Source organism: Bufo bufo, chromosome 7 (assembly GCF_905171765.1).
Source record: "Bufo bufo chromosome 7, aBufBuf1.1, whole genome shotgun sequence".
Classification (NCBI taxonomy): Eukaryota; Metazoa; Chordata; class Amphibia; order Anura; family Bufonidae; genus Bufo; species Bufo bufo.
Genome location: NC_053395.1, coordinates 62,378,852 through 62,391,472, shown reverse-complemented (window position 1 = coordinate 62,391,472; position 12,621 = coordinate 62,378,852). Strand labels below are relative to the sequence as shown.

The 12,621-nt window shown below is 49.5% G+C and overlaps 1 protein-coding gene across 1 annotated transcript in view; it reads right to left on the bottom strand.

The window, feature by feature from the left end:
- TXNDC11 (thioredoxin domain containing 11) overlaps window positions 1-12,621 on the bottom strand; it is a 76,446-nt gene that overhangs the window by 6,424 nt on the left and 57,401 nt on the right. Inside the window, 3 exon segments of the mRNA XM_040439217.1 lie at window positions 3,710-3,819; window positions 4,203-4,348; window positions 8,445-9,168. Coding sequence (XP_040295151.1) covers window positions 3,710-3,819; window positions 4,203-4,348; window positions 8,445-9,168 — 980 coding nt within the window.

Here is a 12,621-nt window from a genome sequence, read left to right as displayed (position 1 = left end):
CCCGTGCAGCGAGAGGATCGTGAGCTGTTACCTCTGCTTTACATAAAAATAGTAATAAACCAGCAGTTAGAACAAAGTTTGATAAGTAGGTTTCTATATAAAAAAAAAAATAAAAAAAAAAACAGGATACAAAGCTATAGGTTTTATTATCAGTCGAGGAGAAGATATGGCAACATTAAGTGTCACTTGCCAAGAAAAAAAAAAGAAAAAGAAAAATGTCAATATCTCTGTAACTAAAAGACAGAGGGAGATTTACTAGGTTACATGGGTATTCCATCAAGTAAAAATGATGGCACATTTGCAAGCTCTGCATGACATACATTTGACTAATCTGCCCTTTTTAGAACTTTCCAAGTCTTCCATGTCATCTTTCACCCTTCCCCCTGGACATCGAAGGAAACTGCCCTCCCTTCTATGCCCAGTCATCATCGAAGCATGTGACCAAAATGGTTTGGCTCTGTTCCATAAAGTGTCCAAGCCGGGCCCCTTTGCCCCCCCTAATTGTCAGACCCCCTACTAGTAGTGCCCCTTCGTGCACCACACATCAGGTGACCGCAGTGATCAGACACTGCCTGCCTCCCGATAACATGTTCTAACATATGCAACTACTGAGATGCAAATCAAATACACAGTATCAAACGATATATTCTTACATCTCAATAGCCGTGGGATCTGATAAATGGACATTTTTCTCATTGGCCCGTTTCATAGGTGCAAGTGCCATTACTTTTCCCAGCCAGGCACCTTTCATTAGCTCTGGAGAGCTGCTCTCAGGCAGGGGCGGATTGGCCATAGACCTTAGATGGACATTTCCCAGTGGGCCGATGCCCAGGGGGCTGCCAGGGCCCTCCTCACAGCCGGCCAGTGGAAGTTTCTGGGGGTGTATTTTGTGATGCACTGTGGTATTTGGCTCTGTTGGGGTGGTATAATGTGCCACAATATAGTATTACTGGCCCTGCATTCCATCAATTTGGACCCAACTACAAAATGGGGCCACTTTTAGTATTTTTTTCCAGGGCCCTTTAAGTTCCCAGTCCGCCCCTGCTCTCAGGTGAGGTGGCCACAGAGGATAGCCCAGCACAGTCATGCAACTGGGGAAGGTCAGAACATGGTACTCGCCAGGAGCTGCAGTTAGGTGACGTGCCCAGGGGGATAGACGAATAGAAGAGTGTCTGATAACTGCGCTCACCTCATGTGACGCATGAAGCGAACATTACTAGTAAAAGTCTGATAACGACGCGGCGGACAGGGAAGACTTGAAAATTTCTAATAAAGGTACACAAGTCAAGCAGGAAAGAGCATGGCTTAAAGAGCATCTGTCAGAAAATTACCTATGACACTGGCTGGCCTGTTACTTGTGCACTTGGCAGCTGAAGACGTCTGTGTTGGTCCCATGTTCATATGTGTCCGCATTGCTGAGAAAAATTAAGATTTCATATATGCAAATGAGCCTCTAAGAGCAACAGGGGCGCTGCCATTACACCTAGAGGCTCTGCCCTCTCTACAACTGCTGTGCCCTCTGCACTTTGATTGACTTTAGGAGAAGTCAGGGCCAGGTGTCATCACGTCTACATGTAATGACACCTCTAGGTGTAATGGCAGCGCCCCTGTTGCTCCTAGAGGCTTATTTGAATATATTAAAATATAATATTTTTCAGCAATGCGGGCACATATGAACAAACACAGATGCCTTCAGCTGCCAAGCGCACATGTAGCAGGTGCAAATCTGCTGACAGAGGCCCTTTAAGAGCATCAACATAAAAATTGCCATAAAGTTAAGTAAAAGTGCCTAGAGATGCACCAAATGTATCATCCGGCTAAGTCACTAGTTTACTTTGCCTAAATCTTAGATGGCATCAGTTAATCTGCTCTATACGTCCAGACTGATAACTGCTCTAACTTCTAACTGATCAGATAGAATTGAATGTGTTACCACATTTTTACAGTGGTTTCTGCCAGACTGTTCCTTTCACAAAAATGAATGACAACCTCGGAAATATTCTACATTACAAACATCCCAGGGTGTCAGGAGGATGTCTATGTCTTGCACATTAGGCTATACAGTTATAGATGCAGGATGTGTCAAAAATGTCTGATGTGGGCTTTACCTTTGGGACAATCGCCTCAGGAGAAGGAGTCCTGTGACTCCCGTCCACCGATTCCCTGGCCACTGCACTCTACAGTGTAAGAGGAGGTTGTGCACTGAGTGACCTCCCTATTGAGGTAAAAAGACTTTATGGAGGGTGCAGCAGCTGGGAAGTGGTGACCAAATGTCCATGGATCTTCTCCCAATAGGTGTGTCCTCGACAGGTGGAGTGTCTTGCATCTACCAGGCATGTCTGGATATACCATAAACACTCAAAGGGGTTATCAGACAAAAAAAATGCTCCCCCATATGCCAGGCCCCTCACACTGATTCTACTTACCTGGCTCCGATGTTGGGAAAGGAAGGGGGTTCGTCCCCCCCGACACCGGATATTTTCATTGGCGCATGGGGAAGAGCAGCAGTGGTGATACGGGGACCAGGAGCGGGACAGGGAGCGGGGAGCCAGGTAAGTAGAATCAGTGTGAGGGGCCCGGGCATATGGGGGAGCATTTTTTTTAGTCTCTGATAACCCCTTGAAATCTTGGATTTACTTACTTTTTATAAAAGGGATGCAAAAACTATGTACAATATAATGCTACAATCAAAAAATATGGCTTTTCATATGAAGTCTCTGAATGACTAGAAATTAGGCCTCTTTCACACTTGCGTTGTCCGGATCCGGCGTGTACTCCACTTGCCGGAATTACACTCCGGATCCGGAAAAACGCAAGTGTACTGAAAGCATTTGAAGACGGAACCGTCTTCCAAATGCGTTCAGTGTTACTATGGCACCCAGGACGCTATTAAAGTCCTGGTTGCCATAGTAGGAGCGGGGAGCGGTATACTTACAGTCCGTGCGGCTCCCGGGGCGCTCCAGAATGACGTCAGAGCGCCCCATGCGCATGGATGACGTGATCCATGTGATCACATGATCCATGCGCTTGGGGTGCCCTGACGTCATTCTGGAGCGCCCGGGGAGCCGCACGGACGGTAAGTATACTGCTCCCCGCTACACTTTACCATGGCTGCCAGGACTTTAGCGTCCCGGCAGCCTTGGTAACCACTCTGAAAAAGCTAAACGTCGGATCCGGCAATGCGCCGAAACAACGTTTGGCTTAAGGCCGGATCCGGATCAATGCCTTTCAATGGGCATTAATTCCGGATCTGGCCTTGCAGCAAGTGTTCCGGATTTTTGGCCGGAGCAAAAAGCGCAGCATGCTGCGGTATTTTCTCCGGCCAAAAAACGTTCCGTTCCGGAACTGGAGACATCCTAATGCATCCTGAACGGATTTCTCTCCATTCAGAATGCATTAGGATAATCCTGATCAGGATTCTTCCGGCATAGAGCCCCGACGACGGAACTCTATGCCGGAAAAGAACAACGCAAGTGTGAAAGAGCCCTTATCTGCAACTGGGCCTCATTTATCAAAACGAAAAAAACAATCCTGATGAAAGCCAATTTACTGCAGTGGGTAATATAATGCCAGTCATTCTGCTTGTGGCAATTCTCCTGAATTTGGCTGCCAGGCTACCGAAGACAACTGCTCAGTTAATGGTCCATCTTCTTGCAAACATCCGAGATATCACTGCCAGGCTCAGTTTATGGCGTAGTATTAATCTTACCTAGTTACAATGAGACTGTCTGTAGACAGCAGCTGGGTGACTCGGATGAAAATATGATTCAGCGTGGCGCAAAAACCACACCAGCTTGTATAGAAGAGCAACAAGACATCCTGTCAAAGAGAGAAGTGTGGTTAGACATGGTGTCATGACTCTAGATGAACCCAGATACGACCCCACAAAGTCTACACATCTTATTTAAAAGCCTCAGAAATCATTTTTGAATGTAGCCGGTTTCTGGTTGGTCGGTTTCATACATGACACAAACTGCCCGGAACAGAAGACCAGTATATAACCGTCGTCCCGCCAACCGCCGGCAGACAATATTCCTTTCATGAGCTCATTGCTGGAAGCAGAAAGTGTGAATGGCTCATTGAGCAGAGACCCCACCAGCCGGAGTATGCAGGAGCTAAATCAGGTTATTATGTGAAGAATGCAGAAGATAAGCCCCGCACGCAGCACCGTGGTACACGCATCACACAGGCAAAACACAAACCTTTCCGCTGTCCAATACAACGTGACGAAAGGTAGTAGTGGTTACTTCAGTAATTAGCTGGGGTCTGAGCGTGCTCTGTGCAGGGTCACCGGCAAGATGTCTCCTCAGTGGGCTGTAAACTTTGCTGAAGTTCTGGATGAAAACCTCTGAAAAGTTAAGATAGTATTATAATGTTACAAGATAGCTGTGTAAAGCCTCATGCACGTGGCCATTAGTGTTTTGCGGCCTGCATGCTGCCCACCCCGTCTAGAGAAAAATCCTATTATTGTCTGCAAAACAGACACGAATAGGATATGCTCTATTTTTTTTGCAGGGCCGCAGAACAGATTTCTGGATGCGGACAAAACCCCGGTTTGGACTGAAACCTGATCAAGATGAATCTGACACATACAGCATGGCTCCTGAAAAAGCGGACCAAATAGTGTCCCTAAAGGCGTATTCTGACCAAACATATTCTGTCATATCATCCAGAATGCTGCAGAATTTTTAAAAAAATTCCCTGTACAGGATGCACAAAGTGGTCCTTCAAGTTACAAATGGCGTCGGGATACAATATTTACTGGTTCATAATTCAGAAGACTTAAAGGTAGGCAGACAATGCCATAGAGCAGCAGGAAATGCTAGCAGAATGCTTGGGTGTATAGGGAGAGGCATTACCAGTAGAAAGAGGGAGGTGCTCATGCCGCTCTACAGAGCACTAGTGAGACCTCATCTGGAGTATTGTGCGCAGTACTGGAGACTTTGGAGAGAGTTCAGAGAAGAGCTACTAAACTGGTACATGGATTGCAGGATAAAACTTAACAGGAAAGATTAAAGGACCTTAACATGTATAGCTCGGAAGAAAGACGAGACAGAAAACAGAGCTGATGGGCACGGGGGGGGGGGGGGACGGACGACGGCGCTGATGAGCACGGGGGACGGGGGGGGGGGACGGGACGGAGCCGATGGCACGGGTGGGGGGAAAACTGAGCCGATGGGCACGGGGGGGGGACGACGACGACGGAGCTGATGAGCACGGGGGGAGGGGACGGGACGGAGCCGATGGCACGGGCGGGGGGAAAACTGAGCCGATGGCACGGGGGGGGGGGAACGGAGCTGATGGGGGGGCGGGGGAACACGGAGCTGATGGCACGGGGGGGGGGGGGGGGAAACGGAGCTGATGGCACGGGGGGGGGGGGAAACGGAGCTGATGGCACGGGGGGGGGGGGGGGAAACGGAGCGGATGGCACGGGGGGGGGGGGGGGGGGAAACGGAGCTGATGGCACGGGGGGGGGGGGGGAAACGGAGCTGATGGCACGGGGGGGGGGGGAAACGGAGCTGATGGCACGGGGGGGGGGGGAAACGGAGCTGATGGCACGGGGGGGGGGGGAAACGGAGCTGATGGCACGGGGGGGGGGGGGGAAACGGAGCTGATGGCACGGGGGGGGGGGGGGAAACGGAGCTGATGGCACGGGGGGGGGGGGGGGAAACGGAGCTGATGGCACGGGGGGGGGGGGAAACGGAGCTGATGGCACGGGGGGGGGGGGGGGAGAAACGGGAGCTGATGGCACGGGGGGGCGGGGGAACGGGAGCTGATGGCACGGGGGGGGGGGGGGGGGGGGGACGGGACGGAGCCGATGGCACGGGTGGGGGGAAAACTGAGCCGATGGCACGGGGGGGGGGGGGGAACGGAGCTGATGGCGGGGCGGGGGGGGGAACACGGAGCTGATGGCACGGGGGGGGGGGGGGGGGGAACGGAGCTGATGGCACGGGGGGGGGGGAAACGGAGCTGATGGCACGGGGGGGGGAAACGGAGCTGATGGCACGGGGGGGGGGGGGGGAAACGGAGCTGATGGCACGGGGGGGGGGGGGGAAACGGAGCTGATGGCACGGGGGGGGAAACGGAGCTGATGGCACGGGGGGGGGGGGAAACGGAGCTGATGGCACGGGGGGGGGGGGAGAGAAACGGGAGCTGATGGCACGGGGGGGGGAGAAACGGGAGCTGATGGCACGGGGGGGGGGGGGGGGGGGGGAACGGGAGCTGATGGCACGGGGGGGAGGGGAACGGGAGCTGATGGCACCGGGGCGGGGGGAACCGAGCTGATGGCACCGGGGGGGGGGGGGGGGGGGGAGCTGATGGCACGGGGGGGGACGGGGACGGAGCTGATGGCACGGGGGGGGACGGGGACGGAGCTGATGGCACGGGGGGGGGGGGGGACGGGGACGGAGCTGATGGCACGGGGGGGGGGGGGGGGGACACGGAACTGATGGCACGGGGGGGGGGGGGGGGGGGGGGGAGCTGATGGCACGGGGGGGGGGGGGGACTGGGGGGAACGGAGCTGATGGCACGGGGGGGGGGGGAACGGAGCTGATGGCACGGGGGGGAACGGAGCTGATGGCACGGGGGGGGGGGGGGAACGGAACTGATGGCACGGGGGGGGGGGGGACGGAACTGATGGCACGGGGGGGGGACGGAACTGATGGCACGGGGGGGGGGAGCTGATGGCACGGGGGAACGGAGCTGATACACTTGGGTTGATCGCACAGGGGGGAACAAAAGGTGTTGGAGACTGATGGCAGGGGGGTCTTATGAGATTTTATAAAGGAAAACAGTATATTAATTCATTTTTTCTTCTTAGATTACTCGATTAATCGTAAAAATAATCAATAGAATACTCAATTTCTCAAATAATAGTTTACTGCAGCCCTAATGTGAATACACCCTAATATTGTAACTTGAGGGACCACATAGTTAAAGGGAACCTGTCACACTGAACATGGTGGTATAGAGCAGGAGGAGCTGAGCAGATTGATGGATAGTTTTGATGGAAAAGATTCGGTAAAACTTGTATTTCATTGATTTGAATTCCTGCTTATTCTGAGCTTTGAAGTCAAGGAGGCAGGCTGACTCCATACTACCCACTTTCTGGAAAGGTGGCGAGTATGGAGCAAAACCCCAAAAAGTAAAAAACAAAAAAAATTGCACAAACTGGGCACACAGCAAACTTTTTGAAGCCAGTTTTATGATGTATAGGGGTCGATAGTTTACTTTATCAGCTGCACTATATCCAATTTACTGTATGACTGTTTATTGGGCTTATTTTAGTTATCGCTATTAAAGGTCACGTCTCATAGTGTGACATCTCCAGTGACTGGTCCATAGATCAGCACCTTACACTGGATATAAACGCCCCATAATTAAAATTAATACTTCCCCTTATTTTACCATTAAAAAGGTTGTCCTACGAAAAATATTCTACATTTTCCAACCCAGCGCCTGGATCTGAATACTTTAATTGCATGTAATCAAAACTTAGTATAACTACTTTATGCTGTCCTCGGTTAGTTCAGCATAAAATTGATGACAGGTTCCCTTTAATGAAAAAAATTATATATATAAAAATATTATATATAATTAGATACGTGAAGTATTCTTCTGGTTAAAAAGGGATCTCTGACCACAAGAATAGCAGGGAAAATGTCTAGCTTCTGCACACACACACACACTGGTGCTTTGATCATCCGTTTACCATGGCAGCTCTCTGATGTGTTGTACTGGACACGACCACATAACTAGAACCAGTCACTGGATTAAGTGATGACTTCAGTATATACATGTCAGGTACACAGAAGTTATTAAAGGGGTTATCCTAGACAAGATAATGATGACTTATCCTCGGGGTAGGTCATCATTATCACATTAGTGTGGGTCCGAGTTCTGGCATCCCGACCGACCAGCTGCTTCAGGGCGCCGCAGTACTCACCGGAGCTCTGGTGAGCGATGCAGGCTGATGGCAGCTTGGTATTGACTTGAATGGGGATGAGCTGCTAGGTCATGTGACTGATGTACAGTGATGTCACTGGCCCAGGAAGAGGCTACGGCGGTCAAGAACAGCTGATCGGTGGGGGTCCCAGGTGTTGGTCCCCGGCAGATTTGATATTGATGACTTATCCTGAGGTTAAATCATAAAAATGTTTTCCTGGATAACCCCTTTAAGGAAGGGTCTGCTAGCCTCTGAGAATAGAACATTAGTCTAGAACAGGGATGGGCAAACTGCGACTCTACAGCTATTGTAAAACTACAAATCCCAGTATGCCCAGTCTGCCTACAGCAGGGTATCATGGGATTTGTAGTTTTACGACAGCTGGAGAGCCGCAGTTTGCCCATCCCTGGTCTAGAAAATCTCTCACATGCAAGGACAGCCTTAAGCAGTGTACCCGATGCTTTCTGTCTGGAGGTACCACTAAGGATCATGAGCATACCTAATGTAGGTCCGATGAGAGGCTGGCTCTGGTCTATGATATAATGAAGCTCTTCTTTCAAATCAATGATAGCAGCAAACTTCCTCTCCCGTCCAGAAGCTCCCAGTCTCTCCGCATACAACCAGGATAAATTGGAGTCCAGAAGATACATATTTAAGGTCTTGTTGGTCCTGCACCTGAGGCCAGTGATACTGTCATTGTTTATATGATAGCTGGAAGTGACTTGTCCCTTCTCCTCAATATGAGGCACTTTACGTGACAACTTCCCATTGGGGACCTTCCCTTGGGAAGAAAGCGCAAAGGATGCATTGTCTTGGCTGGTGGTGAAAGCGGTCAATCCTTTGCTTACCTTCTGACAACATGCAGAATAGAAGAAATAGGGGCTGTAGGAGCTGAGAAAGTTGCTGCATGCTCTCACAGTCGACATGAAGTTCAGAAAGAATTGTTCTTTGAGGTAGAATGACTGTAAGGCTGCGGTGAGGTCCACAAAGTTGCAGCGTGGCGCAGTGACTGTGTGCAGGGAGACTCCTCTGCTCTGGTTCACACACAGCACGCACACGTTCTGGACCCTGGACAGGAGATGCCACTGTGGAAGGATGACAGTGTTACAACAAGGGAATGCCTTTGATGCTTTATATGATGCCGGGTCCAGGTCGTCTTGCTCCTGCTGGTTAGTGTAGGGGCTCCGAGTGCAGCTGTTATACTTCAGGGCAAGTTCCATGATCTACAATACAGACAGTTCACATCATGTTAAAAGGAATTGCTCTCTTACAGTAGCGTGAAATAGCTGTGAGTAGCAGAATGAAGACCCGCCATATGTCTACTAGAGCTTGCTTACAAGGTCACATCAGTGGATGGTAGTACTGAGGGTACCCTTAGGGCTCCATTCACGCGAAGGTATTTTGTTTCTGTGTCCGCTCCTTTTTTTTTTTGCGGATAGGATGCAGACCCATTCATTTCAACGGGTCCGCAAAAAATGCTGACAGCACACCGTGTGCTAGCCGCATTCGTATGTCCGTTCTGTAGCCTCGCAAAAAAAATAAAAAATAATGAACATGTCCTATAAGCATAGGCATTGTTACAATGGATCCGCAAAAAAAAAAAAAAAAAAATGGATGCCATACAGACGTCATCCGTTTTTATTGCGGATGCGCAATTTGCGGACTGCAAAACACATACGGTCGTGTGAATGTAGCCTAAGTAGTGGCGAGGACTCAGCTCCTGAGCCCATGCCATCACAGCACCATAATAGTGCCTGATTGCAGCGACGTGCTATTACTTTAACAGACAGTATAAATTCCTTTAATCTGGCAATAGCAGGATTGGAATATGCAACAGACTCATCATAACCATCATGGCTCTGTTAAAAATGGAAGCCATGACCCCAGTGTGAACAAGGCCTTTGTACATGGCACTGTGGATGAAACAGGCCGCAGTAGTAGTTTCACATTGTACAATTATGTACGTATTAGGTAGGAGTATGAGGGGAGGGGTGTGAACCATAAAGGCATTCGTTTCACATGTTCAGATGCTCACATGAGCTGATAAACAAGTTGTGTAACCACAATGTGCATGATGCTATAAAGCCAACAAAGGATTCTGCAACTCTAACAAAACGCCCAATACACTTTTGGAACCAAGGGAATGGCATTTGTAAGTCTGGGTCATAACACACCATGTCAAAAGACCATCACCTCCAGGTCAGAAAAATACCGCTAATGTCTCTGATGTTTTTATTGCTGTAATAATGGTTAGACAGAGGTTTTGCCACTGGTCATGTCCGTCTAATCAATGAAAACCCAAAAGTTATAAATCAGTACCAGCCATACAATTACAGTTCACCTACAGGAGAAATTTAATATTACATGACACCTATTTGAAGGCTATGGACACCTTAGTAAAAAAAAAAAAATATATATTCTACACTAATTTATTTTGTGGAGAAAATTTCTCCAATTGGTTCAATTTATCTTTTTTTTTTTTGTTCTACAGCCTGCTGTGCTTCCTATGCACAGCAGGCTGCTCTCAGTGGATTTACAGAGAATCCGTCATCTGACTGATTTTCTGTAACTCCTTCTGTCTCCACACAGGAGCTACTGACAGCCGGACCTGCGATGTGTTTTACAGCTCTCAATACACATCCCAGGCGTCTGCACTTTTATCATCAGTCCTGTCATGACTATTAGGGGCTGTAAAACACATCCCTGGCAGGTGCTAACACAATGGCCGATGCGGTCATTACCGTACACATTGTATGCTAATGACAGAGCTCTGGCCACTAATGTCACTTCACATATAATGTTGTCAAGCTGGGAGATCGTTCCCTGCCCATCATCCCATCGCCTTCCCTTTGCACTTTTTCAGGTATGTGAACCCCCCTCCCCATCCATCCTCCCTGCTCACAAAGCCCCCCCCCCCTTCCCACACACACCAGCCATCTGCTGTCAGATAGCAGAGGTAGTGAACTCCACAGGGGGGGCCCTGCTCCAAAGCCCAGCCAAATGGCAGAGAACTAGCAGGTCACCTTTGTTAACAATTTCTCACCTCCATTCAGATAGCATGGACCCTGCAGGAAAGCTACCATCGAGAGGGGGTCTAGGCCATTCCCCAGTTCAATAAACATTATCAGACATCATGGCACTGGCGATTCAGAAGGGATTATGAATCACCCGTCAATCACAGACACAAACCAAATTAAGTGTGTGTGGTCTCAGTCAGAAGGACTGAGGGGCCACAGTGTTATGCGAAGCCTGATCTCTTCCCGATGTGGACTGACACTTGATGAGCGGAACCTGCTAAGGCATGGAGCCTGAGACCCTGACACTAAGCGGTACTTAGAGGTGAGTCAGGGAAACCTGTGTGTTTATGTAGAGCCCAGACGGGCAGGAGTTTATTTTGTATAACTGTTTATGTTTACGCGGAAGTGCCGCAATAAAACTGTTTTGGCCCTTAAATCCTGGTGTCTGAAGATATCTGTGTGTGACCCCCTGAAAGAGAACTATCCCTTACAATACACACAAAGTCGGTAACACACTTGACTTGGTTTTCTACTGGCTCTGCTCAATCTCCAACTTTAATAACCCTCGTCTCCAGCTTTTTGACCACAATATCCTCTCCTTCACTCCCACAAATCTGCACCCATCCCAGCACTCCCCTAACTATTACATGCACAGAAACCTACAGGCCATCGACCCTCATACACTTAGACACTCTACATGCATCATTGTCCCCAATCTCTTCCCTTTCCTGCCCCGATAAGGCTGTAAATCAATCTACAATGACACCCTAAGAAGCACCCTGGACAAAGTAGCACCCCCTAACCTTCAAAACACAGACTAAAGCAACCCTGGCTTACACCGCAAACTCCCTTCCTCCAGCGTTGCTCCAGGAGTGCTGAACGCCTATGGAGGAAAACTTGCACACCCAAGAATTTCCTCCATTACAAATTCATGCTACGGACCTATAACTTTGCCCTCAACCTCGCTAAACAGACTTACTTCAACCACTCTAATCTCCTCACTGTCCAACAACCCAAAAAGTAGATTTTTGTATAACTTACCAGTAAAATCTCTTTCTCGCTCTTCATTGGGGGACACAGAAACTGTGGGTATAGCTATGTCCTCTAGGAGGCGTTGACACTAGATGAAGCTGTTAGCTCCTCCCCTGGCAGCTATACCCCCTCCAGCCTGGAGAGAGAGCTTCAGTTTGTGTACAAGCAGCAGGAGAAGCAAGCCAAAGAAAAAACATGGAACACCAACCATGCCAAAAGATCCAACGGGGTTCAAACCAGTACCTGCCACAACTGTGGTCGAACAACAATACTAGGTGAGTGCTGTGTCCCCCAATGAAGAGCGAGAAAGAGATTTTACTAGTAAGTTATACAAAAATCTCCTTTTCTCGCCCATATTCATTGGGGGACACAGGAACCGTGGGACGTCCGAAAGCAGTCCACAGGGAGGGAAAAAAACCACAGACCCATGGAAGCAAGCGTCCCTGCAGGCATCTAAGGACTGTCGCCTGCAAGAACACGCGGCCCAAGGCAGCGATTGTCGATGCATAAGTATGCACCTAGTAAACTTTTGTGAACGTGTGTAGGAGGACCCGTAGCCACCTTACACCACTGTGCAGCCAAAACGCGATTCCTCCCTGCCCAAGAAAGCGCCCACCGCTCTGGCAG